Source organism: Sitophilus oryzae, unplaced genomic scaffold (genome assembly GCF_002938485.1).
Source record: "Sitophilus oryzae breed Bouriz unplaced genomic scaffold, Soryzae_2.0 scaffold_1167_pilon_pilon, whole genome shotgun sequence".
Lineage (NCBI taxonomy): Eukaryota > Metazoa > Arthropoda > Insecta > Coleoptera > Curculionidae > Sitophilus > Sitophilus oryzae.
Window position 1 is genome coordinate 1,340,552 of NW_022145801.1, and position 19,225 is coordinate 1,359,776.

The 19,225-nt window shown below is 32.0% G+C and overlaps 2 protein-coding genes across 3 annotated transcripts; both read right to left on the reverse strand.

The window, feature by feature from the left end:
• Positions 1-6,304: 6,304 nt before the first annotated feature.
• On the reverse strand, positions 6,305-17,323 carry LOC115888375 (glycoprotein-N-acetylgalactosamine 3-beta-galactosyltransferase 1). The gene is made up of 7 exons (XM_030908096.1): positions 17,089-17,323; positions 16,856-17,010; positions 16,586-16,774; positions 11,608-11,746; positions 9,796-9,955; positions 9,498-9,719; positions 6,305-7,524 (listed from the first exon to the last, which is right to left on the reverse strand). Exons 1-7 carry the CDS (start codon positions 17,112-17,114, stop codon positions 7,348-7,350), a joined length of 1,068 nt encoding a protein of 355 aa, XP_030763956.1. The 5' UTR covers positions 17,115-17,323; the 3' UTR covers positions 6,305-7,347.
• A 461-nt stretch (positions 17,324-17,784) lies between these two features.
• LOC115888384 (acyl carrier protein, mitochondrial) lies at positions 17,785-19,125 on the reverse strand. Of its 2 annotated transcripts, none has more exons than XM_030908108.1 (4): positions 18,873-19,125; positions 18,424-18,540; positions 18,116-18,261; positions 17,785-17,982 (listed from the first exon to the last, which is right to left on the reverse strand). In XM_030908108.1, the coding sequence occupies exons 1-4, from the start codon at positions 19,023-19,025 to the stop codon at positions 17,949-17,951; spliced, it is 450 nt and encodes a 149-aa protein (XP_030763968.1). In that variant the 5' UTR covers positions 19,026-19,125; the 3' UTR covers positions 17,785-17,948. The 2 variants fall into 2 exon arrangements, with proteins under 2 accessions (XP_030763968.1, XP_030763972.1); XM_030908112.1 differs by lacking the exon at positions 18,424-18,540 and adding an exon at positions 18,576-18,683 and having other exon boundaries at positions 18,873-19,119.
• Between the last annotated feature and the right edge of the window lie 100 nt (positions 19,126-19,225).

Consider the following 19,225-nt stretch of genomic DNA (forward strand, 5'->3'; position numbering starts at 1 on the left):
TGTAGAAGTAAGGGAGACGAGAATACATTCTATTGCCCCCTGGTGCCCCAAGGTTGAGACCAGCAGAGGCTAGTTTTCTATCTAACCACGCATCCCTTTGATCTGGTCCCGCCATCATAGGATTTAGTTTTTTGGTGAGGTTGTCTCCTCTTGGTCCGGGCGATTAAGCTAAGACCCCCCCACACCCTCTGCCCGTGATACATGACCCCAGCAGTAGAGGGTGCCTGGTATGACGGACAGGGTAGTCCCATCCGGCATGCATCGTTATACGTCTTGGCAGGGGCGACTCGTAGCTCTGGAAGATGATGAGGCACCTTAGAAGAGAATTTTTACATAGGGTGGCCATTCGTGCGAGGAAGTCCAATATCGTCGTAGTTGACAAATAGATGAAAAAGTTCTATATAAAAAAGTGCATATCCTAAAAAAATATTTTCTTTAAAATTGCAATCGCATTACCATTTTTCTGACAGAATTGGGTACTGTCAGAGTACATCACACTATTGATTTATTTGAAGCACTATATATGTGGGATTTCCATGATAATTAATATTTGAAAAATTAAGTGGTATAAACCTGGAGCAAGGTATGTAGGATAAAAGTCCGAGAAAAATTCACATTTTATACAGAGATTTTTTTATGGCGCGGCCAACATTCCATAGCCACGACATTACAGCCAGGGACAAGACAACAAGATGCTCCTTAGACCCAGTCAAGGTGCCAGAGGTGAATCCTCCTAGCACCTGACTAGGGTCTTCCCCACCAATGATAACGTCTCGCATCTCCTAGAGGAGGTATAAACCCATAAATATAATAAAGGTACTTTACTAGTTTCTTTTGTATACCGAGTCTCAAAAGTCGCTCCCCCTATAACTTTTTTATTTTCTTCACCAGGTCCCCGCAGCGGGAAAATCACCAGGTCCCCGCAGCGGGAAAATCACCAGGTCCCCGCAGTAGGAAAGTCATCAGGTCCCTGCAGTGGACAAAATTTCTAATCATCATTCACAATTTCTTGATATCATTATTTGTGAATTTCTTGATATCATTATTGGTGAACCTACACACCACACAGGCGAAAAAGGTATTATTTTCCAACTCCACTTATCTCGACAACCGCCCGTTATGCTCGTAACAGGTTAAAAAATAATATATCTAAAAGAACTGCTTATTTTCTATACGTTATTCTCCAACGTGTTGCGGGCCCAACATCGACAATCGACCGATGCAGCAGCGTTACTTGCGGTTATCTCGACCGCCAGGCGTTATGCCCGCAACAGTTGCAACTGTTTTAAAAAAGCAGCTTATTTTATATACTGTTATTTTTAAGCTGTTGCAAGCCCATTGACTGATGCAGCAACGTTCGCCGTGGCGCATTCCCCACTCCGTTGTATCTCGACCGTCGGCGCGTCGCCCGTTATCGATGGTTGTCGAAATAACACATTTTTCATACTAGTCGTTTTTTGGAATTGCTTCGAACTGCTTAGTATTTCGTGGCCATGCAGAGCGCCGACTTCGTTTCACGAGCGGTCGATCTCTACGTGTCGTTATTTTATATCTGTTATTTTTTAGAAGAAGCAACGGTTGCATTATGTTATTTCCAAATAACTGTTGTAAAATAACAGATAGCTAAATAACAACCCATATACACTCTCTTTTCCTCTTCTTCTTTCTCAGCCTGGGTCCATCCAGTGTTGGATATACGCCTCTTCTAGGTTTTTCCATGCTTCGCGATCTCTAGCCAATCTTATCCATTGTCTTCCCGCCACTGCCCTGACGTCATCGACCCATCTCTTTTTTGGTCGGCCCACACTTCTTGTTGTTCCCCTAGGTCTCCATAGGATTATTTTTTGGGGCCATCGGTCTGGATCAGTCTGGATCCTGTCTTGCCACATGTCCTATCCTAAGGTCCTATCCATTGCCACTCTTTTAACGACATCTATTAATTTTGTTTTTTGACGTATGTGGGTATTCCGTATTTTTTCCCTAATGGTGACTCCCAACATGATTCTTTCCATGGCTCTTTGTGCTACTCGTAGTGGTTCTGCTGTTTTTCGGGTAATTGCCATAGTCTCTAAGCCATACGTAAGCACAGGTAGAATGCAGCTGTCGTAAGCCTTTTTCTTTAGGTTCATGGGCACCTTTTTATCCTTGAAAATATCGCTCATATTTCCAAATACTACCCATGCCAAATTGATCCTGCGTTTGATCTCCGTATTTTGGTTTTCCTTGCTCAGCTTGATTTTATGAGCTAAATATATATAGTGGTCTACGTTTTCAATAATAACGTTGTCCATATACACTCTATTATCTAATAATTATTTTATTGGGTAATAAAAAAATACATAAAACACTAGTGTACAAAACTACTCAATTTATTTCAGAAGATAGAAAATTTACAATATGACTAGTGTAAATAATAAATCACCAATTAAAAGCATTCCTTATCTTTATCAATCACTTCCTATAAATAACCTAATAGTAACTTCTTAAATAATTTTTGGTATTACATATTTTATTTTACAACTAAAATCTTTGATAACTTAATATTCAAACTTTCAAAATGAAATTGTAATACTTTGCGATTTAATTCATAAATAAAATTGCAAAATCAATAAATATTACGAGTATTGTTTATTGCTACATATTATTTTAAAATTATAAAAAAATTAGCAATTTTTAAAAGTAATTTCAAGATTTTTTCTTATTATTTTGATTTTTGATAGAAATTTAAAAAAATACTGTGCCGTTTAAGTAGTTATTTTGTAAAATTTATTTAATAAATAGTAAAAAAAATTATGTACATATATAAAGAAAACGGTATTTAATTTTGTTGAGTTGTGTTTGATACTGAGTCACTGATTATAACACCAAATTAAATAATCAGAGTAATAAATAAACGTGAATGTAAAATATATATATTTATATGCTAAATATGCTTATTTAATTAATAATGGGGCTATGTTTATATGCTAAATAAGCGAAAATGAGTAATATATATGAGAAAATAATATGTAATATATTCGAGTTTATTAACCTTACACCTTATTAACACTTCTTAAAGGTGCCCATAGATAAATAAGTGCTTTATTTATGTTTTTGCATGGATAAAATATGTGTTAATCAAATATCGTTTTGAAATATGTATGGCACACAAAACTTAAGTTTAACCTTTATCTGATGTTCAGTATAATTTAATTTAAACAACGTATACCTATGTAAAAAATAAATTATATTTCAAGCATCAAATTTAGTCTGCATATATCAGAATATTAAAATGGTATACAGGGTGCTACAAATTCGAGGTACGAGCATTGGTATCTCGGAAACCGTAATAGATACGAAGATGGTTAAATTGGGGCAAAGTTGCTCCTTGGGATGTTCACCAAGATGCCATCAAAAAAGCTTTAAAAATTTCAAGGATTGCTGAGTTTTTTAGAAAATCAAAAAACTAATTGCTCTTTCTCATAGCTACTTTATTAGGGTTATCTGATAAGTCCGACTCTGGTTTTTTAAAATATTTAATCTGATTATATTCATCGCAACAATATTGATCAGCGGTAATTAAAATTGAATAAGAAAAATCGAGCCATTTGAAAGATTCAACTAAATAATATGTCCAGGTCATTAATTTAATGATATTCTTTTTAATTCTTTTTATTGTAAATTTGAAATCTCAATGTCTAATCTAATCTAATAATATTAATCGTAGTAATTATAAGAAAATCAACTTTTACAAACTAGTTTCTAATACTCTACATGTTCGAAGGGTTAACACCCTCCCTAATGCATAAAGTTGTTTTCATTCAATCTTATTTGTAGCTCTTTAAACACATCTTCTTATACTTCCGAATGCATTTTGTACTCTCTATTGTAAATGTTGAAATGCATTGATTTCACTTTTACAAATGAAGTCGAATAATGATTATATTAAATAAATTGTGTTCAAATGTCTAAAACAAAAAATATATTAAGCGTAGCACATCATTACACTCAGGAGACGGAGTCCTTTCAAAACATGAAATAAAAAATGCAGGTCCGTATTTAAAAAAATTAAGTTGGCCTCTGTCCTTCACAAATTATCAGCTAATTTGAAAATCTAGAAATACTATCAGATCGTCCTGATGAAGTGGTTATAAGAATCAGTAATCCTTGACATTTTTAACGCTTTTTTGATATCATGTTGACAAACATCTCAAGGCGCAACTTTGCCCCAATTTAACCATCTTCGTATCTATTACGGTTTCCGAAATACCAATGCTCGTACCTCAAATTTGTAGCACCCTGTATATAAAAAAATCTACATAATCCATTAAAAGCAAAACTGTTGCACAAAACATTTATATGAATTTATCTATAACTAAATACCTTAAACATGTAGATACTATATTAGTACCAATACGATACTTCTGACAACTATTACATAATATGGCATATTACATTTGGCATTCAAAGACTAGGGGACATAGTTGTTCTCACGTAAGTTTTCCCAGCATGACAGAACAGGATCCGACAGAAAAAATAATTCTTTTTTTTAATTAAAAGAAAATTAAATTTTAATTTATAAACAATTTACATGTATTAAAATTAGTCTGTTGAAGTTGCTAAAATGTGTTTCTTAAGTAGTAGGATAGTAGAAAAGTTATATACGGTTTAAAATACATAAACTATAACTCAATGTCTACCTTAGAACAACGCATTATCATACACCATGTCAAATGTCGAAAGCAGGAAAAATTACGTGAGAAAAACTATATTAAAACATTAAATAGACATTGCGCAATATAAGTAAATTTTACAGGTTCATTATTTTTACAAGGTATTTAAAAAATATGTTTACTCTCATATCCATCAGAGACACAAACCTTTTAACTCCTTGTATAACTCTTATAATTACACAAAAAAATAAGATCCCTAAGCGCACTTACTATTTTTCCTACAGCTAAACTAATTAAATTAAAGATAGACTTGTTCATTTCAATATAATAAGCAATTTATAATGAATATTGCTTTAAATGGCTTACAAATAATATATTTGTATAATGCTAATTTACAAGGAAAAAATAATATACTAAATACTAAAGAATATTCTTGAACAAAAATCAAGAAAATTTGTAATTGTACCTATAAACAGGTAAGAGGTAAGATATAGTATGTAAGTTCATTTGTATTCACTGGTTTTGTTCCTAATGTAATTTAGAAAAATAAAAATACATGTAAAGGGAAATTAAAATATGATTAAAACAACTTTTGTTGCACGTCAATGACATCAATGACACCATGCGTCGTCTTATGGAGTTTGCTGGTGGTCGTATTATGATGTGCAACCAAAGTTATTTTAATTTCCTCATACCTAAGTATATGATAAAAAAAATCAATATACAGGGTGGTCCGAACTGTATTTCGGAAACTTCGGCAATATATTCTGCAGATAAAAATAAGTAAAAAAGTTCGTATAAATGTATGTCCTAAAATGCTTAGTTTTGGAGATACAGGGTGTAGAAATTTCATTTTTAATTTGATATTTTTCAAATAAATTCTGAAGTAACGTCGATGCTTGAATGAAAATTGGTGTCTGTGAGTTTTTTGACATGAGAAATTTGATTTTGATGTAATTATGATTCTTATTTGTAGGGGGCGCCACTTACATGTGTTTTAACTATTCTGAAGGGTAATAACTTCGTCCGTGCCTGTATAAAACTACTGAGTGAAAAAACATACATTTCCGTGATTTCTTTCGTAAAAAAATGTCTCTTGGTAAAAATCGCTACTAGCAACCGTTCTATGGAAATTTTGAATGGAAATAGTCAATACATGTTATTATTGTATTGAACTTGAACTTTTGGCACAAAAATATTTCAAATTAATGATACCGGTCTAATAACTATTTAGTCAACATGTTTATGTCAATGATGACAGGTATTGATAATTTCAATTGTAAATATCTGGAGAAGCATTACTCGTAGCGATTTCTACTAAGAGACTTTTTTACGTAAAAAACGTGATAAATTTATATTTTTTTACTCGGTAGTTTTATACAGGTACGGATGAAAAGTTATTACACTTTAAACCAGTTAACAAATATGTAGGTGGCGCCCTCTACAAGTAGGAGTCAGATTGACATAAAAATCAAATTTCTCGTGTCAAAAAACTCCCAGACACCAATTTTCATCCAAATATTGATGTTACTTCAGGAATTATTTGGAAAAAATCGAAATAAAAATGAAACTTCTACACCCTGTATCTCCGAAACTAAGCATTTTAGGACATGCATTTATACGAACTTTTTTACTTATTTTTATCTGCAGAATATTCTGCCGAAGTTTCCGGAATACAGTTCGGAGCACCCTGTATAATAAAAGCTAAAATTATAATATATAAAAGTGTGTTCCAATTACTAATCATCTCTAAATCAGTCTTGAACATGAATCATATCTACTAAAAAAAGTACCCACAAAAATCTAAATAATCATGCTGATGACACATTAGAAATCGTATGCCACGAAAAAACGTGGCATAATTTTATGACAAACTAAAAAAATATAGTTTTATAAGTAATTATTATATCAGAAGCACTAATCTTGTTTGTCTTATAGGGTAACTTTTTAATGATCACTTTACCTAAAGGCTAGTAAATTTAATTAATTTCATTTTTAATTCTTAATTAATTTTTACTATTTTCAGAGATCTGTGTAATATTCTATTTATTTCAGATCAAATTTTAAGTCAGATGGATTACAAATAATACAATAATGTTATGTTAAATTAAACAGATTTAAAAGCAAGCGATCACTTTATAAATGCAATAAAGTGAATTAATAACATTTTGCATATGCGTTTTTTTTTTCATTCCGAAATTTATAGTTCTTCTCAAGTAACTTTTATCAATATGGCGGGACATGACCTATCAAAGCAATCTATCATCTTTCCTAATCTTAATAACATTAACTAAAATTTAAACTTAATTTAATATCTCGCACTTTTAAATGTTGCTAAACAGTAGTGAAATAACAGAAAGTTTAAATAATTTTGAAAGAGATTAATAAAAAAGTGTTAATGTCATTTGAAAACCAAAATATTCTGAATACAGGACTTAATCAGCACCTAGCTGAGAACACAGCTTTGTCCTCTACATAAGTATTTTATGAGTCATAGCGTTACCACACACCATACCAAATGTCAAAAAGAAGAAACAAGTTACAAGAGAAAAACTATAGTTTGGACAACGTGAGATATTCTTTTTTAACTCTAGTCTTCATAACAATATAATTTATTTGAGTATAACTATCAAGACTATTGTATGGCAAGAATACAGCTAATGTGAGTCAGTTCTATTTGTTGTCTATAAGATATTCAGGTTTTTCTGTTGCCTTCCAAAAATTCTTTCTTGTCTTTTAATTCGGGAGGCATTTCTACATGAAAAGATATTCCATATGGCCTCAGATGGTAGATTAAATATTCCAAAACGTACATCTGATTTGGAGATACATAATGAAATGACACTGCGTTATCTGAACAACACTCCATACCCTGTAAAACCGGAAATAATTGATTTCAAACATGAAAATAGAATTAATAGAAAACGACAACGATATTTTTAATAGCCATGAATTTTATAAATCTATAGTCACACCCTGTGATGTTGAAATTGCACTGAATGCTAATGCAACAAATTTAAAATTTTCGTATGATTACAACCAGTATTTAGACAGATTAACTGAGATTGATGTTAACACAACATCAATCGTTATTGTCTCAAATGCTTTAAATGTCAGTTGTCAGTCAATTGCTAGACAACTGACGTTTAAAGCTTTGTTTATCTGCCGAATACATAAAGGAAATAAATTGAGATTGGTATGCTCGGCTTCCCGCTAAAAAGTATTATTTTTTTAGGGCGCATACGTTGTACGGGATCTGGCGCTGTTATTGCGGTTGCTAAGAACAACCGCAAACAAGAACAGAAAGAATTTTCTCTTGTCTAAGTCAGAATCTTCAAAAATTATAAAATCTTTGAAAAAATACCGAAAAATGTTTAAAGAGTCTATTTTCAAAGTAATTATTGCTATCTTGCAAGTTAATTTCATTTACCTTGCTCAAACCGCTGATAATTGTGAAAAAATGACATTAAAAACGTTATTGACATTAAATGGCATTAAAAGCTGTGTGAACTGTGAGCTGCAAAAACCATCGTGGCATAAGGTCGGTTTCCAATGGTCGCGTTCATCAGGGCGTAGCGCTACTGCAGCGATCACTAATTTTCTGCTGAACGCGCCGATTAGTTGTGAGCGATCATTTTTTCCATCAGATTTAAAATACGCTACGCTACCGATGCATGATGGATTAAACGTCACATAGGCCAAATGTCACAAAATGTTTTGGAAAACGAAAACAAATCATTTTGTTTATTGTTCTCGGTTGACTAATCCCCTCGATTTGTGCCAAAAATGGGTGAAAACAATTTAATATGCATTACTTATGATTTTGATAATCAAATTTATGAGGTGTCAGGGAATGGAATAAGGAAAGAGTGTTCCTTATCTAAGGGATGCTAAAAAGCGCGTTCAGCAGGACAACCAATCGTTGGCACATCGCTAACTGATCAACTTGTCCTGATGAACGCGACCAATGTTACATACGAGTAGGTATTTCGTACATGTCCTTATATAAAATAAAGTTTCTTATTAGGAACACACTGTGTTTTATTTATAAAATTAAAAGAAAATAATAATAAATTTGAATACATAATATATTTCGCGATATAATTCCGGAAAAAGCCGAACCGCTCCGAAATTATCAAAGGCTTTGGGTCGCGACAGTTGCAAGAATAGCGCCAAATAGTGTTTACATTGTCCTTATGGGCACTTTCCAATTTAAACTTGTTTCGCCTATCTATGGGTTATTCGCCTGAAATCAGCTTAACAGTCGATTTAGAGACTCGCCAAGTCAAGACTCGGTAAGCCATTGATATGGCCGAGGACCGCAGATCGGATTTCGCGTAAACAAAATAGATCCCGGCCAGATTAGCCTTAGCAGCAAAAAGGATGCGTTAACTTAACATTTCAAAAAAAAGGACATGTTAACTTTAATTTTTTCTTCTTGTCTTCTTACAGTGCCATACTCTATACAAAGCATAAGCTGCCTCTCGCATATGCTTGTGTGTCATCAGTGTTTCACAAGTAAATGAGAATTAGAGTTTATTGCCAAATCCGAACGGCACTATTTAAGAGGCTGTACTAGGCAAATATACTCAATGTGGTTTACAATTGCCTTCCTTGAGGTGGCGACTCGCTGCTCGCTCTATTTAGATAAATATTTTTATTTAAATAAATAAAGAAACCATACTGGCTGGGGATTGAACCCAGTACCTCTCGACATAGTATTGCTGAAGCCACTGCCGGCCAACCTAATTGTCAGATAGCTTGAAAATTGATGTCAGAAAAATGGTTACCAATACCAATAAACTTCAACTAATCATATTAGGTGGTATTTTCTTATTTACTTACCTCTTTGTTCTCGTAATAAATATACTGCCAATACCAGAAGCTCTTAGAGACATGCCCTGGTATGAGGTGATGTTCTGGCACAAAAGGGAAAAATCTCCCTCTTCCCATAGAATCGCGGGAATCACCAGCGACAACATGAACCGATTCCATGCAACGTCCCATTTCCACGTCCTCAGCTCCATTATCACTTTTCGAACAGCCTGATGCATTTTTTAACCCAATCTGAAAACGGTAATTTCGAAAATACCTCCCAAAAAAGTATAGAAAGCTTTTTTGTCTTTTATAGTAAATTACATACCTCCACAAACCTCCTCAAGGCTTCTTTACTGAGAACATAACCTGCTCCTCCGCTCATGTAGCCTTGCTTGACATATGGTTTAAATCGGCATCCAAAATATATGGATTCGTTCGAATTGTACGGCATTAACATATATCTTAAATTTTCTAATATCACATACCTAAAACGTTGTTAAGAACCAAATTAAGGTGTACAGAATAGGTTATGCTATTCCTAATTCTTATTATTCAACTGGCAAAATAATTAAAATTATTCTCATTAGAATTATTATTATTATTAGAAGCTGCTCGTTATTGACCTTACAAAGTTCATATCACACAAAATTAATTTTCTATTTTATATTATCATACCATTCTAGAAAAAGGCGTATCGGCGTAACGACCTTGACTAGATCTCCAGCAATTCTATTAGCTGAAATTTTTGACAGATAAATTTGACAGATGAAATTTTTAACAGATAAATTTTTCAGCCAATAGAATTGCTGGAAATCGATATAAGTTCGTTACGCCGATACGGCGTTCCGCTTTTTCTAGGATGATATAGATCACAAAACATCCCCCTATAGAACTTTTTCTTTAATGGCCATAAGCGGGAGTAAAAGCCCAACCGCCCGAACAAACACTAGAGGCGCCACCGGTCATCAAATAAAAATAAAAATTGCGAAAATTTAATCGTCTAATTTTGACACAAGGGGTCGCGCTTAACTTTAACAATTTTAATTCAATATTCATTGTTTTCAAACTATGTTATTAGACTTTGTTGTATTTTGTGAATGTATAAATGTTTTCTTAGTATAAAGTTGCATTATAGTAATTTAAATTATATTACATACATATTTAAGATTCAATTATTATGACATATATGTCAGTTGCCGTCTAAAATGTCATCTTGATAACAAAAAGTTAGTTCATAGTTAGATATTGTCAAGAGTAGTTCAAATCACGTTAAAATATTAAAATATAATTAGATATTTTATATTATTTCAATAACAAACACGTAATAGTACAGCTCTTCAGCTTAATGTTGATATACAGGTCCAAAACAAAAAGTGACGTTATATTTTTCAGTTTTCGTTGTCAGCCGCGGAAGTTTCAGTGATTTTAGTGCTGTCGGATATTTTTATTTGTGAAATAGAAATATTGCGTTTGGATTGCTAAAAGTGGAAGTTTTATTGCAATGTAAGTAAACGTTTGTCCATTTTATATTTTACTTTTTTCATACCTACGACAAATATACATATATTGAAATTTTATAATTCGTTTTATTTAAAAAATGTTAGAAAACAAGCTTGTAATTCTGTAATTGACATAATTGTTATGTAATATATTCCATTTAAATGTAATATATTACTTTCCAATTAAAAAATGTAAATTTAAAAAATATATTAAAAATATATACAGGCATTAATTGAAATTTTTTGAGTGCGAACAAACACGAGATGCGCTTTATTATTTACTTTCATTTCTTAACATGACAGACGAAGTTCTAAAGGGGGATGTTTTGTGATATAGATGCACCCTTACTCTCGTTCCCTCTTTCTTCTCACTGTGTTGACACAGCATCTAATGTCAGTTCTACATAATTCAAGAGATCGCGATCACCTCAAAAGATTATCTAATCTGCCGAGCGAAAGAATATGCCTGTAGCTATATTGCCTGTCATTCTTTATTAACGTGGGGTCTACCACAGAACACTGGCAGATTTTTCGTTTCGGTCCTATAGCATTGATACACGATATCAAATGTCAAAACAAATCGTTAAGGAATAATATGATGAACATAAATATGTCAATAAATACATCATTAAACTTACGTATCATCATCCGCCTTCAGGAACCAATCCGCTTTATCGAAATAATGCCTGTAGACATACTCAAAGGCACGTTTTGTTTTTCCCCATAAATATTTACGGCCTTCTTTTATTGGTAGGGCAACTGAAGGCAATGATTCATCTAAAAGACAAATAATAAACCTATAGCATTATACAGGGTGTTCCAATATTCCGTGGTACTACAACGTATTTTTGGAATCAAAATAAGTTCATTAGACACAATTTACCTCTATACAAAAATGCTTTGTTTGTCCGTTAGAGGGCGTCAAACTTTTAGAGGACAACAAAAATAAACACATTTTTTCAGATATTTTAAGAACCGTTATTCCGATTTTAATGAGATTTTGGATGTCAACGTTTTACTAAGTGCTTTAATATTTGACTTTCACAAAAACCAAGAAGAAGTACGGGAAGGGTGAAAACTAACCCCACCCCTACATAAATTTTAGTGTAAATATTTTTCAACTCAACCGACGACCGATTTTTTTTTTCGTAAAATGGTCCTTCTAGTATTTACTATATTTTTTGTCTCATGTTAAAAAACCCCACCGCGCACACTTTTTGAGGAAAAAAATTATGAAAGCATCAGAATTAATAAATGTAAAGATAGTATGAACAGAGACAACGGTCCAATTCCTTCAAGTTCTTTGTTCCTACTACTCTAGTGGCGGAAATTTAACTCTTACGCTCGGTGGGCTCTGACTCGGTTAGCTAGATTTTGCCACGCCCACTCGGTGCCCACTGAGCGAGTATATAAACGCTCAACTTGTACATTGTATTTAAGTTTATAATCATCTGCTGATGATGCTAACATGGTTAGCTAAACGCGCGTCCAGTGTAAAAGTAAAAGTGTTGTGGTGTATCGTGGTGATTTAGTGTTTTTATTTTGCTGTGTAACACCAAAGGTTCCAACCCTCAACTGTAATGAATTTTATAAGGGCTAACCAACGCTATCCACCCCACCAAATAACCAACGCAACTAACCTCGACACTGATAAAAAAATATAAATTAGTAAAAACCAACCAACCCCACCAAATAACCAACTAACCAATGAATTAACACCCACCAAATAACCACACTAACCAACCCGCCAAATAACTAAACCAATCCAAAATCCCCAAGTACTAGTTAAACGCCAGAAAGAAATCTAACAACTAACTAACTGTTTGTTTCACTTATTTTTAATGGCCAAGCCGTAAGGGGAATCCCCCGGGTTCCGAGCGTCGACCTCCGGAACGCAGCGGTTTGATCTTGATTGAGATCGATTCGGTTACCCAGTAGTAATGTGTCGATCCCGCAACTTTAATCCCGCGGAATCTTAGAGGGATCCCGCATTTGCGGGATTGCATTCCCTAATTATCACAGATTATAAACTTATCGTCAAAAGCATTGTTTTTCGTGGTTCCAATTTTCGGAGTCGCGCACTAGTTAGGTTACTAGTTTGTGCACATAGCACGCCCACTTATGGCCTCTAAAATTATGCACAGCGCCCGACCGGCCCAGTTTTTACGCTCTTTCAACGGGAGTTTATTTTTGCGCACAGGAAATTTTACTCGTTTGCTCACCGTCATAAAAAAATTTTCGTACCACGAATTAGGGACAAGATTTTTATCTGTATACATATAAGTATAGTACATGTAATCTGTGATATTATACACTTAATAATCTAGTTGGCGAAAACATGGAATTTTATGACAGTATCACAAATTATATTTGACAATAAGCTTCATAAAAGGGTTAAAAAAAATAATAAATTTTAAATTAATTAACGTTCAGCTTTATTTTTAATTGATGCCCTCTAACGGACAAATGAAGCACTTTTATATAAAGGTAAGTTACCTGCAATTAACTTATTTTGATTGAAAAAATACGTAGTTGTTCTATGTCTATGGAATATTCGAGCTCCCTGTATATTTTGTAAGTCTTCTTAGGAAAAAATAAATTTTACAAAAAAAAATCTCAAAAACTATGCGATGTGGCGTTTTTTTAAAGGAGATAAAAAATGTAGTAAATACTAGAAGAAACATTTTACGAAAAGAAAATCTGTCGTTGATGGTTGGAACATATTTATACTAAAATTTATGTAGGGGTGGGGGTAGATTTCACGCTTCTCGAACTTTTTCTTGATTTTTGCGAAAGGCAAATGGTAAAGAACTTAGCAAAACATAGACACGCAAAATCGCATTCCAACTGGAATAACGGTTCTTAAAATATCTGAAAAAAATGTGTTTATTTTTTTAAGTTTAATGCTCTCTAGCGGACAAACGAAACACTTTTGTATAGAGATAAATTGTGTCCCATGGACTTATTTGGATTCCAAAAATACGTAGTAGTTCTATGTCCATGGAACATGGGACACACCTCTTCTTGAGTATTTAGTAAGAATACTATCAAAAACATTGTAGATTCTTTCTATATCTGTGGTAAATACCAAGATCACACATTCTAGAACCTTAAATTTAATACAGAATTCTCTAATTAATTTTTTATATTTTATAAAAAAATTTTATAAAAAAATACTCTAGTAAAAAAACTGTATTTGACTGTAATTTGAAATAGAATCAACAATACATAAATAAGTGCGAATTATAGTAATTATTAATATTATTGTACTGCTCTATTATTGTAAATAACATAAAATGTGAGATTCAAAATATATGACATAAATAAGATAGGAATGTAATATAACAAATTATGAAAATTGTTTAGTGGCATTGAATATTACATTTATTCTAATATCTGTAATATGTATGTAAAATCACCGCCAACAACAGTTCAGATTCCTATAAAAAATATTTTAATAGTAATGTGCATAAAATGCTTAGTTTCTTAATCCATAAACAGATGATACAAAGAACTTCATGTGCAGGATTTAATACAACCCACCCAGTGGCGTAACTATCGATGTGCCGTGTGTGCGAAGCACACAGGCCCGGACCCTCGGGGGGCCCGGGCCGCATTTCCATATCTATCACATGCTATCGCGAATCAAGCAGAATCGGGCGATCCCGAACTAAGTTCTTATCTATCACATGTCTTCTTAACTACTTAACTAGCACACGCTTTCCGAAAATAACTTATTACTTTACACTTGTTCTTGTGCAATTTTGTAGCTGTGTTTTCCTTTTTATTTTGCAAAATAAAAATAACTGGAAATATGTGATTTTTCAATGCGAAAAACGGTTATCAGCTTTGACAATTATTTCAATAGAAAATGAAGTTGTTCATACAATAGACATTGGTAATATTGTGTCTACTTTCGTCCATGCTAAAGCAAGGAAAAAAGAATTTTAACATGTTCATGTTCATGTTCCTATTTAGATTGTTTATTTTAATTTAGTTATTTTTGTTGTTGTTTTTTGTTCTGTTTTTATTTATTTTTTTATTTATTTCATATTTTATATGTTTTGGATTACATATTCTGTGTTGCAGTAATAAATAATACTATATAAAAATTAATTTGATAATGTTATTTCTAACCTAAAATATGAGTGCATATTATTCAGATTAGTATATAAGTATTGAAATATGTAGGTGTAATAGGGGGCCCGGTAAAATTTTTGCACACAGGCCCGTGAGTCTGTTGTTACGCCACTGAACCCACCTTATCCATTTTTTAAAAATAAATAGCCTAATGACATATATTAATAGTGGATCTTCAAACCTACATGAACATAATCCCAAACTGTAGCAAAAGTCTCCTATTCCTATATAAAATTCACTAAAAATTACGTTACTGTAGCAAAATCCGTCTTATCCACTTATATTTGGTTTTTATTGATATTATTGTTGCAAATTCTGCATTTTTTCATAGGCTTTTTACACAAATATAAAATATTACTACTGACGTATTATACCTTTCAAACCCTTACCTAATTTTAATAAAATAGCATGTCTAAAAAATCAAGTTAGGATGCAAATATTTTGCTGTAGCAAAACCCCTAATATGAATCATACTGAAACAAAACCTGCCTTATCCGAATTATTTTTGTGTTTTTTTTTTCTCTTTAAAAATTAATTATTTTTTTTTATCTCTAGACAAACAAGATACAAAACAATGATTCCACTCAATGGACACATTTTTTGTAAAATAACGCTTCAAACATTTGCTAAAACAGTTTTTGTATATTATCTGCAAACAACGTTTTTGGGATAAGATCACAGAATATACTAACGAAAGATGAGTTTTGCAACTTGACGCCTCAGTTGTTGACTGATAGGAGAACGCTGTCAATTTCTGAGAGTCTGAAGTAGAATCCATTGACATACATTTAGTGAAGACTTTACAAAAGAAACAAATGAAATGAAAAATAGGTACTGTGAACTTCTGAATGAATAAGGAAATCAGAATACTAGAGACTAGAAACTTAGCGAGAAATATTTTCTGTTATAAAAACTAGTAATATGCAATTAAAATAATTTGCCTTATGCATTATTGATTTTTTTGCCGACTCGTACTCGTACCGTCGCGTCGCGTCGTCATCGACGAGCGGGCCGAGGTTGCCATATTTCAACCATAAAACTCTTGCCGCGAGTAATAAATAAATTAACAACCTGTATATGAAACCATATTCACCACATTCTTTACTATTTATGCAAATTATAAAAATTTCTCACTTAAATCATAAAACTTTATAATTATATCAAGTGTATATCCATGTAAAAGTAATTAGTTATAATTAGAACAATTTTATTATTCAAATTACATCTTAATTTGTTCTTTATTCTAGCAGAACAGTTTTATAGCAAAAAAACTTTCAAATACTAGCAATTTTATATGAACCTTATCAAAACAAACCCACTGCTTCCAGTGTGTAGAGTTTCTGATAATATACTATCAATAGATTGTTTGTTTTGTTTTAGCATTACTACTGTATTAATCATTATATTGGCAAGCTCTATTATCAATAAAATTGTAATTCTTATTAAATGTAAATAGTATTTAAAAAATATACCTACCTTCTTTGGAACTCATAAAGAGCAAGATATTACATCTTTTTCCCCATGTATTCTTAACATGTTTAGCCCTTTTCTCATGATTATTAGGTCCAGTCATAATCCAACATAACACTTTTACATCCTTAAAAAGTTTGTCGGCAACTGTACTATCTTCCAAGAGATGGAATTCTTCATTCTTTGAGTGTATACCTTAAAAATATAATAAATAAATCATATCAAGTAATCATAATTATCACAAGGTATTTAAAATATAAGAAAATAGAATTTTACCAGGATCAACGGTCGGTCCCTCCATCAAATCCATTTCATAGCTAGAATGAGGATCAGCAAAAGGTGTTTGTTGCGATAAAGCCACATAAGCTACAGTAAACCCTATAGCCAAGCCAGACAGCAATGTTAAAACGCACTGTTTGTTTAAAGCTTGCCTATTAAATAAGATTAATTGATTATTTCATTTAATTTATAATAAAATAGCAATTCCCATTTTTTATTATTTAACATACCATTTGTACATCCTTACGTATCTCATATCACATAAACAAAGTGTTATTTTAAATAAAATCCTCTTGCATTTTAACAAACAGCTATCTTGAAACACTCCAAGTTAATGAGTTTTTAAATCATAATAATTGAACTCTATTCATAAATATTTACTTCTTAAATATATGAATTTTAATCCTAATTTTTTTTAAACATATCCTGTTTAAATAAATTGGTTTATGTCAAATTGACAAAAAACAAGCAATAAAATACTGCGAATCATAACCTAAAAATCTGACATTGGTTGGTAACACTTCATTTTCACAGTTGCTGTCATTGAATATTTTATTCTTTATGGTTGCATGAACTGAAGACATTTTTATAATAAAAATGGCCATTAAACAATTATTTTTATAGCTTATTTAATCATAAATTTAATAGAGACATCAAGGAATTAACATTGTTTTTTTCTTACTAACTAACTGATATATTTAATTGAGAATTATTTGGACGTTATTTAGTTTACTGCTGTTAAAAATTTCCATCTTCCCCTTACAAAAAGCATACAAAATTCATCTATTTCGTAACTTTATATATTTTAAAATTACAGTTTCCAAAAGGGAGATAAAATCTTTATAAAATAGCGTTTCCTTTTTCCTTTAAATATCAATTAAGTAAATGTATAGATATCACTAGAACTAGGACTAAAACAGCACAAAATCAGTTTTTATAGTTTTATAATTATTAACAAAACAGTACAACTTATAACTATTTTTACAATTTTGAACGTTATCTGTTGGAAATCTGCAAAAACAGTTAATAATAAATGTTATGCTATATAAACAGACTCAAAATAATCTAAAATCTTACACAATAAGAGGATTTAATCGTATATGTCTTCTTTATCTGCAACATATCTGAAAAATAAAATACATGTACCTCTCAGAATATTGTACAGCTATTAAGCTAATTGCTAATATTAAACTTCATTAAAATATTTCTATATCTGCAATAGTTTATTACAGCTGGGACTAAGTTATGTTTAAATACCTCACAATATCTGCAGGCCTGAGAAGCTTTTCTGCATCTGCATCTGGGATTTCAAAGCCAAACTCATCCTCTATTGCCATTATGACCTCAACGTGATCTAATGAGTCTAAACCCAAATCATTGATAAAATGTGATTCTAGAGAAAGCTAAAACAATTCAATACATTTACTATGTAAAAAACACTAATATCTAAACAGAGACTAATGCCTAGTAACATTGGCAAATACTTTTATTAATTACAAATTAAAAATAAACACACAAATTAAGTTCGTTTACCAGTGTTACCATCACAAGCAAAATTACTGTACCTTATCGGGGTTAACTTTATCATACAATTTTAGAACTAAAAGTACCCTCTCGGCAATAATTTTTAAAGACAACGGTGGTTTGGAACTGTAACTTCGCTCATGAGGCAATACAAGTCTCTGAAAGAGAAAAAACGCAATTACATCTTTAATACCTTATCAGCTGTTACTTTATCATAGGAAGCCACAACTTTAAGAACTCTGTCTTTAATTTCTGACTCTGTTGGTTTGGGCTTAATTACATCAGGTGAATAAAACCTCCTCTAAACAAAAAAATATTTTTAGATGAATTTCATTAGTGAGGTTAGACGAAGTTATGTAATTTTTAGAGATAAATGCAGGAAGAGGTATTTAATCATACTGGAATAATCCTCACAATGCCTGTTCAAGGTATAATCAATTTATAGCACCCTAATTTTCAAGTTTTATTTACAAATTGGAATTTTTGGTACCTGTGTAGCTGTCACTAGACGATCATTACTGAAAATTCCTTGTTCTGTTTTCGTACATTTCCTTAGTAATATACTGGCTGGTCTAGTAGAATAATACCTTAAATATGAAGTACTTCTACACAAAAGTCGAACGTTTTTTACTAATCCAGCCATTTTTCAATTATAAAAATTAGAAAACCGAAAGGCTTCCACACGAGCTTTCAATGAAAAAACTGCCATCTACACCAGCGCCACCTGTCGTGTTAATTTATAAATCGCCTGTCAGAAAAATTTAATGAAAATATCCAAGAATACCAAGAATTAAGAATTTCCATAAACACTCTTAGAAAGTTTTTGTTTTATATTTAATAATG